This window comes from Martes martes (assembly GCF_963455335.1).
Source record: "Martes martes genome assembly, chromosome: 12".
Lineage (NCBI taxonomy): Eukaryota > Metazoa > Chordata > Mammalia > Carnivora > Mustelidae > Martes > Martes martes.
Genome location: NC_137900.1, coordinates 35,232,021 through 35,250,243, shown reverse-complemented (window position 1 = coordinate 35,250,243; position 18,223 = coordinate 35,232,021). Strand labels below are relative to the sequence as shown.

General features: G+C 38.9%; 1 protein-coding gene across 1 annotated transcript in view; it reads left to right on the top strand.

Moving 5' to 3' along the window:
* GLDC (glycine decarboxylase) overlaps positions 1-18,223 on the top strand; it is a 93,172-nt gene that overhangs the window by 14,516 nt on the left and 60,433 nt on the right. The window contains exons 3-7 of the mRNA XM_080819871.1: positions 3,405-3,540; positions 9,435-9,599; positions 15,447-15,524; positions 16,506-16,653; positions 17,171-17,367. Of these exons, the coding sequence (XP_080675997.1) occupies positions 3,405-3,540; positions 9,435-9,599; positions 15,447-15,524; positions 16,506-16,653; positions 17,171-17,367 (724 nt within the window). The remainder of the gene's footprint in view (positions 1-3,404; positions 3,541-9,434; positions 9,600-15,446; positions 15,525-16,505; positions 16,654-17,170; positions 17,368-18,223) is intronic.

Below are 18,223 nucleotides of genomic sequence, written 5' to 3'. Positions count from 1 at the left end.
TGCATGGCTGTGGGGTTTGCTCTGGAGTAAAATGGGAAGCATTTCAGAAGCATGGCCAAGAACCTACCCTACTCTTAATGACTCAGGAGTGTCCATTACCTTGGTGTACAGATGTCTGCTCATTTGTTTAATTCACTTTGTTCCAAAAGAAGGTAAATAAGAAAAAGTCAAGCTTGAGAAGCAAGGCTTGTTGATCCTATAATGCTTCTGTCCTCGCATGGTGTTCTCCTCATATGTGTAGCTCTGCATCCAAATTTCCCTTTTTTATAAGGACAGCAGTCACTGAATTAGGACCAACCCTAATATAGCATGAGTTCATCTGAACTTGATTACATCGTTAAAATCCTATTTCCAAATAATATCATGTTCACCAGGGGTTAGGACTTTAACATATCTTTTTAGAGAACACAGTTCAATTCATGGCACTCCTCTGCCCATCTCCCTTCTGGACTAATGTATTAGCTTCTTACAATATCTGCATGTTTCTAGGGTGTCCCCTCTGACCTAGCCACCGTATCAGTAATTATCTTTCTGCAATACAGAAAAGATATTATTCATTACTCTGTTACTCCTAAAGGTTAAACTCTTTTTTTAAAAAAAATATTTATTTATTTGACAGAAAGAGACACAGTGAGGGAGGGAACACAAGCAGGGGGAGTGGGAAATGGAAAAGCAGGTTTCCTGCCGAGCAGGGAGCCCAATGGGGGACTCGGTCCCTGGACTCAGGGATCATGACCTGGGCAAAGGCAGACTTAATGACTGAGCCACCCAGGTGCCCCCACCTAAAGGTTAAACCCTTGATTTGACAGATAAAGCCCTTCACAGACCATTCTCATTTGGGAGCTAGACCTTTTGTCCTCGTGACATAATACAGAACAGGGATCTGTCCTTCTTGCGCAAGATCTTAATTGAAGCTGGCCTTGCTGAATTGTGTGCCTGCCAGGGACTGCTAGTCAATCCCAACTCGTAATGGGTTCTCAATCATCCTCTCCTAAGAAAACTTTGGGAAGTGAATGGATTTCTTGCATGACTGCTTCTAAGGATGCTGCACTTGCATAACTCCTCAGATATTGGTTTATTGAACTTTCACTTATATTTCCTAAACTTTCAATGGAAAAAGGTAAAATTGTCTGTCATAAGGCAGTTGGATGATATTTACTCATGAAACTGATACCTAGAAAACTGTCTTCTCTTTCCTTAACCTAGTCTGGCAAAATGACACATCTCTTGTGAATTTACTTTTTGTGAAAGCATGTGGAGTGGGAGGGTGGGATGGAGGTTAAAGTGTTTTCATTGAGGATAAAGAAGGATTAATGACAGCAATAGTCACAGAGTTCAGTAGGATTAAAACAAAGTGAAGCATCCTCTTATCTAGTTTGCCATTTTAGAGACTGCTGTATATAGATTTTTCTCTGACATAGTAACAATAAAATCATACAATTCTAAGATTTAAGTGACTGAATCCCTGAGAAGATCTTAGAGGAGCCAGATATTTGCCCAAGTAGTTAAATTTTTACTGCAATGATGTATATCTATAGGCAGAAGGGCAGAAAAAGAACCATGTAAGGTCATTTGTATCTAGAAACTATCTTTTAGTATAAGTGCTATGCCTGAAGCTGGTTTGTATGTGGCCTGGTGGGGAGAGTGTAGAATCTGGAGTCAGACAGACTGGGTTGTAACCATTCAATTTAAAGCCATGTAGCCTTGGGCAAGTGATCCTATACATGCGTCAGATTCCTAAGGTGCATGAAAAGCATTTGGTATGATTCCCGGCAAAGAGTAATGCTCAGAGGTCAGATTTTGTTGTTACTATATGAATGACCCCAAATAGGGTCTCACCTGCATCCAAGAACTTTTATAATTCTTTCTTAATTATCGAAGTGTCCTAATGGGAATGCTGGTTAAAACTGCGTCTTCTATTACACCTGTTACTTTACACTGTTGGGTGAAGGGCTTTTTATAAGTAGCCCTGTAAGTGACACAAAGGAAAAAACATCAGAGTTAGTAGAGGAGTTTTAGAGAAAAATATAGGTCATGTGTTATTTAAGACTTATATCAATATTGGTATTATAAGGCAATTTAAAAAGGGAAACGGTATTTTACTAAGAGAAAGCAGAATTTACTTTTTTAAAAAAATTTTAACATATAATGTATTATTTGTTTCAGGGGTACAGGTCTGTGAATCATCAGTCTTACACAATTCACAGTACTCACCATAGCACATACCCTCCCTAATGTACATCACCCACCCCCCATCCCTCCCACCATCTTCTACTCCAGCAACCCTCAGTTTGTTTCCTGAGATTGAGTCTCTTACGGTTTATCTCCCTCTCTGATTTCATCTTGTTTCATTTTCCCTCTCTTCCTCTATGATCCTCTGTCTTGTTTCTCAAATTCCTCATATCAGTCAGATCATATAATTATCTTTCTCTGACTGACTTACTTCACTTAGCATAATACCCTAATTCCATCCATGTTGTTGGAAATGGCAAGGTTTCATTTATTTGATGGCTGCATAATATTCCTTTGTGTGTGTGTGTGTGTGTGTGTGTGTGTGTGTAACTGATACTTTTATATACATTTTATATATATATATGTATACACACTACATCTTCTTTATTCATCTGTGGATGGACATCTAGGTTCACTGTAGTTTGGCTATTGCGGACATTGCGGCTATAAACATTGGGGTGCACGTGCCCCTTTGGTTCACTGCATTTGTATCTTTAGGGTAAATACCCAGTAGTGCAATTGCTGGGTCATAGGGTAGCTCTATTTTCAACTTTTTGAGGTACCTCCATACCGTTTTTCAGAGTGGCTTCACCAGCTTACATTCCCACCAACAGTATAAGGAGGGCTCCCCTGAGAAAGGCGAGGTTTTAAAAAATATTTTGTTTATTTAGTGGGTGGTGGGGAGGAAACGAGAGATGGGGAGGGAAAGGGACAAACAGATGCTATGCTGAGCGGAGAGCCCAGCACAGGGCTCAATCTCACAACTCTAAGATGAAGACCTGAGCTGAAATCAAGAGTCCAGCACTCAACCAACTGAGCCACCCAGGTGTCCCAAGAAAGTAGAAAGTGTAAATACCATAGAAATGTAAAGGGAACAGTAGAAACTCAGAATGAGGCAAATATTAAAATTGGGCAAGTCTAACAAAGCCAAAAAAAGAAGAGCCAAAAAAAAGTTATGGGGAACCAAACTGGAGGGGTAATTGAGTGCTGTTTTGGGATTTTTTTAAATTTCTGCATGCACTATGTAGTATTGTTGGGGGATTGATTCTTATATTTTTCATATATATGTTTTCATATATATATTCAAAGAAAACAAAGCTCTTACACTATAGTTAGAGTTCTCTTTTGAGATGTTTTTATGTTTATAATATTTCTCTCTTTTTTATAATCAGGTGAAAATGAAATCCTTACAACTCTGCATGCCATTTCCAGCAAAAACAAGATCTGGAGATCGTATATGGGCATGGGCTATTATAACTGCTCCGTGCCACAGACGATTTTGCGGAATTTACTGGAGAATGCAGGATGGTAATGTATTACTAGATTGAAAACAGGAGTACTGTGTTTTGATCTGCGTGAGTTTCCCCATTTCCCCACACAAGCTGGTTTCTGTGTGTTTGAGTCTGTGAAGAGTTGACGTTGTGTTGGCCATCAATACACACCGTCCTCATCTGCTGCCTCAAGTCCAGACCTGCAGTTCTGAGGCACAAAGCATTTGTCTAGGCTAGGGCAGAGGTTAGCCTGGATGGATGAGAAGCACAGCACCTTTGTATCTTTTTCTGCTTTTGAATAGCAAAGCAGTCCTGGTTCATCAGAGTGCTTTGTCCTGGATGAAGTCGCTCATGTCCCATCATTAGAGGAGCCAGATTTATTGGCCTAATCACTCCCGCCTCCTGGCCAGAGCTTTTAGTTTCAATATGCTCCATTTCTTCATTAGTAGGAGAACAGGAAAGAACCATCAAAGAACTAGGTGCTTTTTGTTTTTGTTTTTTTTTTGCTTTTAGTGTGTGTGCGAATAATTTGCACTGCTGAGGTTTCTTTTCCACTGTGGTATTAACAAAAGTTTGCATGGTTGAACTCCAAGTTTGATTTCAAAAGCAAATGGCCTGTCTTTCCCCTTACAAAATAAGCCTCAAAAGTACATGAATGAGCTGCAGCATTTTAGCTCTCTGAATACTGGCCAGAGGCCTTCACTCTTGGTGGTCATAGAGAATATTCACCATATTGCTTCCTGGCTGTGAGTGGATGTGTTAATTTACCTTAGGAGCTGCCAGCATTTTGAGAGGGAAACAATGTTGTTTTGCTTTTTCAGTCCTGGTTTTTGGGCACATTTTAAATGTTGTTCCTTTCCATTCACTGAAAGTTGATTTGAATCTCAGAGGGTAATACTGTACTTCACCAGCACTGATAGAGAGGGCTGTGCACATGAGGGTGAGGAGATTTCACAGTATCACCCTTCTGAATGGTTTCCATAGAGACAGAACCAACAAATTCCGGTGACGTGAGGTGAAAATAAATGGACAACATAGCTTCAAAAGAATACAAACATTTGGGCTCTTACAAGAAAATTTACATCAGGTCCAGAATTTTATTTTATGGGGTCCACTGTTAAAACAAATCTTTCACTGCTGATAACATCAGTAACTAATAGAAAAAGGCTTATATTTTCCTTGTGGCTATTTCTGTTCTGTGTAACTTTGGCGCTGAGATTAAAAGGAGAGAATCTCATGAATGTTTGTCCTACTGCACTACCTCCTTCTTTCTCAATCCCACAAGAATGTCACAGCCCAAAATCGTAGAAAATACTGATTATTTTGGGATAAATGTTAATGCCATGTTAAATATATCAAGCATCTTGTTTGAGCCAGATAAAATGCTTTCTTGGATGTGCAGATGCTTTAAAAATATATTAAAATACATCTAGAAGCAGAAATGAATTGAGTTAGTCAGTTGAAATAAAGAAAATGTAGGGATGCCTGGCTGGCTCTGTCGGTAGAGGATGAGACTCTTGATCTCAGTGTGGGGAGTTTGAGCCCCATGCTGGGTGTAGAGATTATTTAAAAATAAAATCTTTAAACAAAAGAAGAAATAGAAAATGTAGGTCACAGACACCCCATCTTAATCACTACATTTTGCCTAATTGAGTCAGCAAAACCTTTGTATAGATGACAGCAGGCCCGTGTTAGCATTTTTCTCCTGAAATGAAGGTTTGTTAGTGTCCTTGGGCCTCAGACTCACTGTCCTGAGTTTTTTAATAGAGGCTTGTTAAGACCTTTAATACCTGTTATTATAGTCGTCCAGAAAATGTGTAGACTAAAAGAAGTTCACAAATAAAAGAACTGGGATCATATATTTATTTTTGCAAGAAAACAATTATAAAACTTCTTCCTTTAGCAGGACTAATTACCTTCAGTCTAAGTTTGGGCTTATTAGAGTATTGAGCAAGGTGAGAAAAGCTGGCAAGAGAAGAAAATATTAAATCTCAAAGTCTGTTATCAAACGAAGAGTGCGGTCTCAGGTATGGAGGACTATACTTGGGACGTCTGGGGTTTTTTCCTGCAGGTAATGGGGAGCCATCTCCATTTAAAAAGGGAAGTCAAATACCGCACACTTCTGCACAACAGATCTTCAGTAAGTTCCTCTTTTAAGCACAGCATTAGGGCAGTAAGACAACAAAGGGCAAGTTGTGGATATGGGGCATTGGAAGGAAGATTAATGGGAATTGATCATGATTTGGGCTCAAAAAACTGCAGTTTCTACCTTGAGAACTGGCATAACACCTTTGAAGGAATAAGAATATTCTGGAAGAGAAACTAGTGTATTTGGGGATCTAATTGGAGGAAGAATAGGCAATGTGAAGCTGACTAAGATGTGATAAATTTTCAGAAAAAAAAACCTTTCCAAATAGGAATACCTAATAATATCTGAGCAGAATTATGAGTAAATCCTCTTAAAGATCAAAATAAAGGAAAAAAAACCTTTTTAAAACAACTAATATTTGGGCAGGATTTTACCATTTCCAAATGCTTTATATATCTTAACCTCCTTTGAGTGCTAAGAACATAACGATATAGGTGATGTTATCTTCATTGATCACCAAGAGAAATTGGGAGAGAGAGATTTGGTTACTTGTCCCAGTTCACAGGTAGTAAGTTAAAGAATTAAGGTTGAAACCCAGGGCTTCTTAATACTAGTATCATGATAATGCAAGGAAATGTGTGAATCACTATACTACTAAATAGAGTACAGAAGGGTATGATCTTTCTGGAGAGGAACATGGCAATATGTACTGAGAACCTTAAAATTAATTATCATATACAGTTCATAATTCTACTTCTAGCAATTTATCTGAAGGAAATAAGACAGAGGGTACTTAATTTGAGGGTACTTAAATAAATTATGGTAAATAAGATGATTTAATGCTACATAACAGTAAAAATTATGTCATTGAACAGTATTAAAGTTATTAGAAATTGTTCATGGGATAATGTTAACAAATAAAATAGGGCATAAAACTTTACACAGAGCATAATCTTATTTTAAATATAAATATGATTATGATGTAGAAAGAGTAAATTAATTAGCTTGATTGTGGTAATTATCTACCAAAATATGTATATCAAATCATTATATTATATATTTTATTTTTTCTTATTTTATTAAGTAGGCTCCACACCCAGTGTGGGGCTTGAACTCACCACCCTGAAATTAGGAGTCAGACCTTCTACTGACTGAGCCAGCCAGGTGCCCCTGTACACTTTAAATATATACCGTTTTCTTGATTATCTCAATAAAGCTGGAGAAAAAAGAATTATAAAGAAAAGTCACAAATAAACAGGGGGCAGATAGCACTACATAAAAATGGGCAACATACTTGATTGTGCCTGTCATAAAAGAGAAAAAGAAAAAACATTGAAAAGAAATGCGTTTAAATTATAACTGTTGTTATCTTGGGAGTTTTCAGATAATGGGTGATTTTTATTTTCTCATCTGAGTTTTCCAAATTTTTATAATAAAAAGGTGTAAGATAATCAGAAAAAAGGTCAAATTTACAAAAATGGGATCATGGTATTTGACACTTGTACTTTTTAAATACATATATCAGGAGCATCTTCATGTCAGGAATTATTCTTTTATGCATTATTTTCAATAAATGTGTAGTATTATGTATGCATAATTCTCCTTTCAGTGAATACTTAATTTTGTTGCTTTTTTGTTGTTGTTGTTGTTACTCTTTTTCAATATTCAGTGCTGTGATGAATTCTTTGGAACATTGCTGTCTCTATTCCTATTGTATATGCTGTGTCCATGGGTATTCCGAATCTTTCCCATTTATTGGATGGACCAGCTAATTTGTGTATGCTCACGTGTGTGCCTGAGCAAGTTTGTGTGTCTGTCTATATGTAAAATAACGACTCTGAATAAAATGAAAGTTTCAGATAGTCAGGCAATCTAAGCATGTCTGTGGTGGTAGGCTATGCTGTGTGTGAAAGTCTTATCGGATGTGAGGTCACAATTGCTTCTTGTCTGTGCCTTTTGTGTGACCCCATTTCTACTCAGATTCCTTTTCTACTTTGTCTACAACATGTATTGTGTGCCTCATTCATTCCAGTTCACCACCCACTTAGAATTTGGCAAACTGATTTACAGTTGCTAAGCCAGGCTGTTCAAGGAGTTAACTGGAGCAAAAATGTACTCTGCTATACACCTACACACACACACACACACACACACACACACACACAACTATGCCAGTTAAAAGTTTTAAAATTATTTCAAACTCTTGACATTAGACTGCTTGGTTAGGCAAGTTCCCCCACCCACTCCCCCTCAAACACAAGAAATATTGATTTCAGAGCCTTCAGAAAGGAAAGAAAAAGGATGGAAATATCCTGCACATGATTACTAGAGCAAGACAGAAAGGGATAGGGCTTGAAAAAAAAAATTTTTTTTTCCTAATACTTTTCTGGCTTAGGAGAACAAAAACAATAGAATTATAAAACAATGTCAATCACATGTGGGAGCATGGACCCCAATCTGACCCACTTTGGTGGTAGAGTGAAAGGATTCTGGGTGAAAAGATAGCAACTGTGTCACGAGTCCTCAGTCACCCTCTATCATATCACCTGATTTTATTTTCTTAAAAAAAATTTATCACTCTGAAATGATTTCTTTTATTTATTATCTCTTTTTCCCCATGACAGCATATTATTGAGATCAGGGACTGATCTGTTTATGATGTATCATCAGCAGAACATAGCCTAGTTCTTGGCGCTTACAGGCATGTAGTAAATTTTGTAGGATGAGTGAAGTAATGAAAAAAAGGATGAAGGTACAAAATGGATTAGCTCAAATACCTGAAGAAATATTTCTGGCTAATAACTAAAAGATACAAGACTAAAACTCTTGCTGTGCTGTCTTCTAACCATTTATATCCTTGAATTTTGATAGCTACAGAGTTAACTTCTCCAGACTCTAAATAACTGAATAGTCAGCATTCTTTATTTATTTGACAGAGAGAGATCACAAGTAGGCAGAGAGGCAGGCAGAGCGAGAGAGAGAGAGAGAGAGAGAGAGAGAGAGAGAGGGAAGCAGGCTCCCTGCTGAGCAGAGAGCCCGATGCGGGACTCGATCCCAGGACCCTGAGATCATGACCTGAGCCGAAGGCAGCGGCTTAACCCACTGAGCCACCCAGGCGCCCAATAGTCAGCATTCTTAAGTAGACCTCTCTTAATTTCCTAGGAGCACATAGAATTTCTACTGCTTAGTATAAAAACAAAGATCCCCATAAAACAACACTTTTGTGGGGCACCTGGGAGGCTCAGTGGGTTAAGCGACTGCCTTCAGCTCAGGTCATGATCCTGGAGTCCCAGGATTGAGTCCTAAATCGGGCTCCCTGCTTGACAGGGAGTCTGCTTCTCCCACTGACCTTTCTCCACTCATGCTCTCTCTCTCTCTCATTCTCTCTCTCTCTCAAATAAATAAATAAAATCTTTAAAAAAAAAAACACTTTTGAGTATAGATAGTAAACTCTTAGATGCTTTCCTATTGTGGACTGTGATTAAGATAGGCTTTTAGCTAGAAGAAAGATAACAGGAAGTAAAATTTCTGTTTATATTACCGTAGGTAAACTCACTTGGATTTAAGAACCCGGTTACAATAAAACACATACATATGATAAGATTATTAATATAGACATGTAAGATTAAAAAGTAACTTAAAAAATAGAAATGTAAGTGCTGAATATGCCCAAACTAAAGATAATATTGTTACTGTGATTTAAGTCTAAGCATCCCTACTGATACACAATTCTCAAAGAAGGCAAACTTAATTCCAGTTACTGAATTCCAAAATGAACACATCTTGTGCACTTTTCTGATAGTGAAGTCAAAGTTTGGACATGGCCTTTGTGTCTTTCACAGGATCACCCAGTATACTCCATACCAGCCAGAAGTGTCTCAGGGGAGACTGGAGAGTTTACTAAACTACCAGACCATGGTGTGTGACATCACGGGCATGGACATGGCCAACGCATCCCTGCTGGATGAGGCCACAGCAGCTGCAGAGGCGATGCAGCTATGCCACAGGTGAGAGGCCTATGGGCCAAGGGCCATTCTCCAGTGTCTTTGGCTGTGCAGGTAGAGCTGGCCCTATTGGTGTCCAGTGACTCTCTCTCTCTCTCTCAGAAACACACACACACACTCACACACACACACACACACACACACACACACACACACACAGTAGCATTATACCAGTCAGCTGAGAGAGCCAAAAAATCTGCAATAGTAGCAGCTTTAGAAAAGTGGCTTTTTAAAGCTGCTATTGTTTACCATTTAACATGAGAAAACATTTGGCTCTTCTCATCCATTGTGTTGGCTCTGGTCATCCATAGTGTTAAGTTCAGGGATGTTACGGCAGCTCTGAGATAGTGTCAAGCTCCTCTCTCCGTGCCATCTTCAGTGTGAGGCCTTTGTCCTCATGGTCACAAGATGACTGGTGGGGCTTTAACCATGACCTCTGCACCCAGGAAGGAGGAAAGGGGCAAGGGTGCTGCTAGCTAAATAAGGCCTCTTGAAAGAGTTTGTTGGAAACTTGCATTCAGCAACTTCATGCTTTATTGACGACCCGTACCTATGTGACCTGGGGGAATGCAGCTTTTATTAGATGGGCGCACTGCTGCCCGCTATGTTCTGGAGTTCTGTTCCTGTTGGTAAAGGGGAGAATGGTTATTGAGTAGGAACTGGCAATCTGTATTGTTCAAATACCATTTTCTTTCATGAAGCATATTGTTTTAGGTTGTCCTTAAATGTTTTATACCTTGTTTTCTTGTATTTAACAATACATTGTGAGAAGATTTGCTTTAGTCAGCTTTCTAGGACATGGCTTTTATTGACTACCTGGTATTACTCACTTGCATGAAAGTACCATAATTTATGTAACCTCATCTCTTTTGTTACACATTCACTTTGATACCATCTTTTACTGTTACAGATGCTATTGTTTTACATCTTTAGAATAAATTTTGTCCAAAGTTCTGATTGCGGGGCGCCTGGGTGGCTCAGTGGGTTAAAGTCTCTGCCTTTGGCTCAGGTCATGATCCCTGGGTCCTGGGATCGAGCGCTGCATCAGGCTCTCTGCTTGGCAGGAGGCTGCTTCCCTTCCTCTCTCTTTGCCTGACTCTCTGACTACTTGTGATCTCTGTCTGTCAAATAAATAAGTGAAATCTTTAAAAAAAAAAAAGTTCTGATTGCATGGAGCACTGGGTGTGGTGCATAAACTATGAATCTTGGAACACTGAAAAAATAACAAATTTTTAAAAGAAACATTTAAAAAAATTTTTAATTCTGATTTTTTAATATTTTATAATTTTAAATAAAAAATTTTTTTGAAAGTTCTGATTATTTCTTGAGGATGCATTTCTAGAAATAGAACTGCTGGGTCAAGGTGTAGAGTTAACAGTTGCTTTCCAGTTCCTCACCTTACTTTGTTCTTGGCCTTGTGAGTACTTTTGAGCTGACCTTCCTGGTAGAATTCTCCCGTAGATATCATCTGGTTGGGAAATCTGCCCATATTCATGGTATGTCTGAGATTTTGTGCCTCTGGCTCTGAATGCCCGTGTAACTCTCTTTCTTGGCTTCCAGATACTTAGAGATGGTTAAATTGGTTCTGGTACCAATTCCAATATGTGCGTGGAGGTTTTCCCCACACCAATAAACGATTCTTTGAGAACAGCAGGGTGTCTAAGAATTCCTCTCAATTCTGACACAATCTATCTAGAGATAGCATCGGATTCCAGGGGTTAAGGGCTCAGTCTCACAAGATTGCCCCGCCCCCCTCTCCACCCCACCCCACTTCATATGCCCGTGGCAAGCCGGTGTTATTTCCTTTGCTTCTGAGTGCCTGGCTATAAACAAGAGGTTCCCAGGACACCCTCAGTTAATTTGCTAGAGCAACTCACAGAACTCAGAGAACCATTACTTACTCCATCACTGGTTTATTAAGGAAAAAAACAAACAAACCAGGAATAGCCAACTGGGAGAGATACATAAGGCAAGTTATGTGGGAAAGGTGTAGAGCATCCATGCTCACTCTCAGTGTACACCATTCTCCTCCAATTGCCACATATTCATTGACCTAAAGTTCTCCAAACACTGTCCATTTGGGTTTTATGAAAGCTTCATTACATAAGCAGAAGTGATTAAATTATTGGCAGTTGGGTATTGATTTGACCTCCAGCCCCTGTTCCTTCTGAGGTCAGGGAGTAGGACTAAAAGTTCCACCCCTGTAATCACATAGTTGGTTCCATTGGCAACCAAACCCCATCCGTGGACATTTTCCAAATTTAATTAACATTAAAAAAGACATCTTTGTGTTCTCCACAGTTAGGAAGTTTGGGGAGCTATGAACCAAGAACTGTGGATGAATGCTAAATATAAATGAAAATATGAAATATTTGGTATTTGATATATTAAAAATTTGGTCATGACCAAATATATATTTCTTATAAATCACAACATTGCAGTAGTGAACCCCAAACAAACTTGCTTAGCAGGTATGGAAAACTCTAAATTTCCAGCCACAGGTTATTCTGCTTCCCAAGCAGCAGAGGTGGGTTCAGACTCTTCCACCTGATCCTGGGAGGGGGTGGACAGCCAGAAAGAATGCTTCTCTGTTCTCAGCTGTTCACATTTTCATCTTATCTCATCCTTATCCCCCTTCTTGCTGCTGCTTCATCTCCCTCTGCCTCTCTTTCTAAGCTTCCATTTCATACTTGGAGAACCTGAGGCCTTTCTGGTTGATGGTTCAGGGGTTCGGTCCTGAACTGATTTGAGTTAATGAGCAACAGCTCTGCAATGCTCGATTTACTTCATCTCTCTTAATTCTCATACCTTCGGGCCTATGTTTAATTTGACCCTTGAAAAGTAGCTTTGTGGTTTTTATCTTTAGAAGAAATAAATAAAATAATAATAATAATAAATGAAAGTGAAAATAGCAGTGTTTTTGTTTCCAAAAACAGATGGCTCTTTTCTCCCAGTTTAGATTCACACTGTAAAGAGCATTGTGCTTTGGATAATTAATCACTTTTGTATCTACCCAACTCTACTTAATCCTCTATTAAATTTATGTTAATTATAAAAATACCTGTTCAGAGTGGAAAAATATGTAAACAGTAGAGAATATAATGAAGTGAACCTGCTGTTTCTCAGTCTTGTTCCACTGAGAAAGCTGTTGTTAACTGGTCAGTGTGTAGCTTTCTGGGAAATTAAATGCATGTCGTGTTCCCCATCCTTTCTACCCAGATGTGCTCATGACACATGCACTGTTATATATACTATTAAAAAAACAAAATTCAACTGAGCATATCTGAAGCATATCTGAACTGGCTTTATTATTAAACAGTTCACAAATTGGGCAGCATTCTACCTAGCAGGTAGAAAGGCTCCCTGAGGAGTTGTACAAATGAAAGATTTTTTATTTATAGGACGGAGGGTGGGGCAAGAATGTGGTAGGCAAGATCACCTTCCCTTAGGGGGAATGACAGGGTGTCTTATTATGCAGATGACCACTTCTAGCCTTTGGTGGATGGAGAAAGCCCACGTGACAGATTACCTCCTTTGTGCTTATCAGAAAATTCCTGACTCGGGGTTAAGACTACATTTCTGGAGGTGGTTGAAACTGCAATTAGCTTAGGTATTAAGCCCTGGCTTGGTGACTGGGCCTGGTGCAAGAAACACCATTTTGGGTCTCTGGTTTTCTTTTTTTTCTTTTTTTCTTTTTTTTTATTTGACAGAGAGACAGTGAGAGAGGGAACACAAGCAGGGGGAGTGGGAGAGGGAGAAGCAAGCTTCCCGCTGAGCAGGGAGCCAGTGGAGGGGTGTTGGGGGGATCCATCCCAGGACCCTGGATCATGACCTGAGCAGAAAGCAGATGCCCAAAGACCAAGCCAGAGTGATGCCCCTCCCCTTTTAAAAAAATTGTGGTTTTCTTTTTAACAGTCTCCATCAATTTTGTTTCCTGAAATCATGAACTTTTAGAAAACTCCCAGGATTTGGGTCCTTTGGTAGCTCTAAGGTACTGCCCATGTCACTTCTCTGAGTCCTTTTCATGAATGAGGACATTTGGTTTAGATAATCTCCAAATGCTTCTTTGGCAGTAAAATTCTCAGATGTTTTAATTTCAACCTTTTTTTATTTCTACTTGTACCCAGTCATTATCCTGTTTTTATTTCTTTTAACTCTTAACATATTTAAAAATTTAAGCCAGTTTAAGATTTATTTTGCTAAATAGGGTTGGAATAGTGTTAAAAAACAAAAAACAAATTCAACTGAGTAAATTTGAAGATCTAACTGGCTTTATTCAATGATTCATGAATTAGGCAGCATCCCATCTAGCAGATAGAAAAGAGTGATAAAGGGCTACAGAAAGGGAAAGGTATTTTTTAAAAAATATCTGATGATTTAATTCCTTTTTTCAAATTTTTATTTAAGTTCTAGTTAGTTAAAGTGTAATATTAGTTTCAGGTATAAAATTTAGTGATTCACCACTTATATAAAATACCCAATATTCATCACAAGTACCCTTCTTAAAATCTTTTTTTTTTTTTAAAGATTTTATTTATTTATTTGAGAGAGAGAGAGAGAGAGAATGAGAGAGAGAAGCAAACTTTGTGTTTTCCAGAATGGCTGTACCAGTTTGCATTCCCACCAACAGTGTAAGGGGGTTCCTCTTTCTCTACATGCTTGCCAAGACCTGTTGTTTCCTGTGTTGTTGATTTTAGCCATTCTGACAGGTGTGAAATGATATGTCATTATAGTTTTGATTTGTATTTCCCTGATGATGAGTGATGTTGAGTATTTTTAGTCATCTGGATGTCTTCTTTGGAAAAATGTCTATTCATGTCTTCTGCTCATTTTTTAACTGGATTATTTGCTTTTGGGGTGTTGAGTTTTATAAGTCCTTTATATATTTTGGATGCTAACCCTTTATCAGATACGTAATTTGCAAATGTCTTCTCCCAGTAGATTCTTCAGTAGATTGCCTTTTAGTTCTGTTGATTGTTTCCTTCGCTGTGCAGAAGCTTTTTATCTTGATGAAGTTCTAGTAGTTCATTTCTGCTTTTGTTTCCCTTGCCTCAGTTGACATATCTAATAAGAAGTTGCTTTGGCCAATGTCAAAGACATTACTGCCTGTGTTCTTCAGGATTGTTGTGGTTTCAGGTCTCATATGTAGGTCTTTTATTCATTTTGAACTTATTTTTGTGTATGATGTAAGAAAGTGGTCCAGTTTCATTCTTTTACATGTTGCTGTCCAGTTTGAAAGAGAAAGATTTTTATTATTTTATTTTATTTGTTTAAGGATTTTCTTTCTCTATTTGAGAGAGATAGGGAGAGAGCATGAGCCGGGGGAGGGAGTAGATTCTCCACTGTGCAGAAAGCCCAACCATGGAGCTTGATCCCAGGACTCTGGGATCATGACCCGAGCCAAAGGCAGACACTTAACAGACTGAGCCACCCAACTGCCCTGAAAGAAAAAAGGTTTTTAAGGGAGTTACAAACAAAAAAGGGATTACTTAGAGCAATGTCACTTTCCTTTGGAGGACAAAAAGGGTCTTATTAGGTGAATTACCACTTCATTGGTGCTTACCAGGAAATTCTAGGCTGACCAATTAAGATTGTATTACTGGGGATGTTTGAAACTATAATCAGGTATGTATTAAGCCCCAGTTTGGTGACTTGAACCTAGCACAAGTGACTCTATTTTGGGCCTTTGGTTTTCTTTTTAAGAATAGAAATTGGATTTCAGTAGAATTAATGACTCATTTTTTACATTGCATTCAGAGTTTCCCTAAGTACCACCTTTGCTTTGCATTCTTAGAAGCCACTTTGATTTCTTTAATGTTCATGTTTGAATGTGATTTTCCTTTTCAACAGACACAACAAGAGGAAGAGATTTTTTGTTGACCCCCGTTGCCACCCACAGACAATAGCTGTCGTCCAGACTCGAGCCAAGTAATTAATTTCAATCATATTTTGAACTCAGGGATAATATATATCATACTCATCTCTGTTGTTTCTCTCTGTTACTTTCAAACTGATTGGAGGTGAACCTGGTTTACATTGAGGTTGTTCAGTTTTACTTTCCCTCCCACTGTCTTCCTGAGATTTTGCCTCGTAAGTAAAATGTGTCAGAATGGAGAATATAGAAGTGGCTTTAGTTGCCTTTGCTTTATATTGAGTAACCATGTTGTTTGTTTTCTTTTTTTAAAAAGAAAATTAAAAATACTAAAATAATTTCAGCAATGTTGTTAGAATTTAGTGTATACTACTGCAAACATAGTTTATAGGGAATCCAAGTAAAACCTAGGTGTGGTATGATATAGACAAAAATAAGGGTACTATATTAGTTTAGTGCTGTAATCAGATAAATACAGCACAACTCTCCCTGGCCTCTGTTATTTGTTTGCTTTCTTCTTGTAAGAACTGGGCAATATTATAATCCCCAACCCCAAACCACCGTCCCTTCAGAAGGGGTGTTCTCACATGGGATTGGAACTGGATGGTTAAGAAAGGTCTTTCTCTTTGTCTTATTGATGGTTTTCCATTCATCTAAAACTGATCCCAGGTGAAAGTGGTGACTGCTGTCTGAGGTTGGGTTCTTTAGTCCTAGGAAGCTGTGTTCCTGACCCTTTCAGGAGCAGGTTCTAGCAGGAAAGGAGGAATGGGAGTGGTAAGGGTGGAGGAGAGAAACAGAAGCCAAGGTGTTGGAAGCACTTGAGATGGTGTGAAGCTCTGTTAACAGTGAAAGGTCAGGTGTGAGATGGGCACATGCATGTGTGTGTGTGTGTGTGTGTGTGAGGATGAGGTTGGGTGGGGGACAATGAGGAAGGACATGGAATATGGACACTATATCACTGAAAATAAATTGTAAGGGATTTTTATTTTCTCTTGAAAATCAAAAGCATGATTGCTCTTTGTCTTCTGTCTTTCCAGATACAATGGCGTTCTCATTGAGCTGAAGTTACCCCATGAAATGGACTTCAGTGGAAAAGATGTTAGTGGAGTGCTCTTCCAGTATCCAGACACTGAGGGGAAGGTGGAAGATTTCACAGAGCTTGTGGAGAGGGCCCATCAGACTGGGGTAGGCAAATCTCTCCTTGTGGGGGTCCACGGAGGTGTATCCCAACTTTGAATTAATGATTTTAATGCATCTTAGTTTCTATACCTGTATCACCTACAATGTTAAATTCTATCCTTCCTGCCTTTTTTCAAGCTTATTTTGTTCATTAATTCCTGGCACTAAGTAATTTTTTTTTTTTAAGATTTTATTTATCTGAGAGAGAGAGAGAGAGAGCACATGAGGAGGGGGAGCAGAAAGAGAGGGATAAGCAAGCGCCCTGCTGAGTGAGGAGCTCAATGTGGGGCTTGATCCCAGGACCCTGAGATCATGACCTGAGCTGAAGTCAGATGCTTAACTGACTGAGCCACCCAGGTGCCCCTTTGTAAATATTTTTGAATGAATCAGTGAGTAAATGGAATTCACCGGGTATGAAACAACCCTATCTGTCTGCTTATATTGAACATAATTTACTACTCTCCAACTGCTCTCAGGGGAAGGTGACAATTAACCACCACTTTCTCGTTTGTGTCCTTTCTAGAGCCTGGCCTGCTGTGCTACTGACCTTTTAGCTCTGTGTATCTTGAGGCCTCCTGGAGAGTTTGGGGTGGACATTGCCCTAGGTAGCTCACAGAGGTTTGGAGTGCCACTGGGCTATGGCGGACCGCATGCGGCCTTTTTCGCTGTTAGAGAAAGCTTGGTGAGGATGATGCCCGGGAGAATGGTGGGGGTAACAAGGTAACGCAACTCATGTTTCTCCACTTTTTGATTGTGCTTATTGTTTTCCCTGTCTCGTCTGATTACAAAAGTTGATTTTTCTCTGAATTTAATCGGGCCATGCACGATAATTTACAGCATATTGGTATTGAAGTCATATAAGTTAATTTAATTAGGCTGACAAAAGCATTGAAAGACTGGACATTTTAGGTGTGTTTTATATCTAACCACTTGCATTCTCAAAAGCATTATCATGCCACACAGTTAGGTAAAAGACATGCACAGTGAGAGATTACCATGTACACACTGTTATCTACATTATTTCATAGAGGTCTGCTACTTGTTTTTTCTGGTAATTTCTAAATGTACTGTCTCGTGCTTCTCATTGATACACCTCCTCAGATTAAGAATTTAGATGAATGTCATGATTATTACTGGGGAAATTTAGCATGCTCTTTTAGACCTTTCATTGAAGTTGGACTTATTAGCCTAAGTGAGTAGTCTATATTAGTGAATAATTTGAATTTTTGAAAAGCAGCTTACCACATAATAGCAAGAGGCACCTCGCTTTTTAGTGTAAAAGTAGTTTCTTCAAGTATTCTTTTTTTTTTTTAAAGATTGTATTTATTTATTTGACAGAGATCACAAGTAGGCAGAAAGGCAGGCAGAGAGAGAGAGAGGGAAGCGGGCTCCCTGCTGAGCAGAGAGCCCGATGCGGGACTCAATCCCAGGACTCTGAGATCATGACCTGAGCCGAAGGCAGGGGCTTAACCCACTGAGCCACCCAGGCGCCCTCTTTTTTTTTTTTTTTTTTTTAAAGATTTTATTTATTTACTTGACAGAGATCACAAGTAGGCAGAGAGGCAGTCAGAGAGAG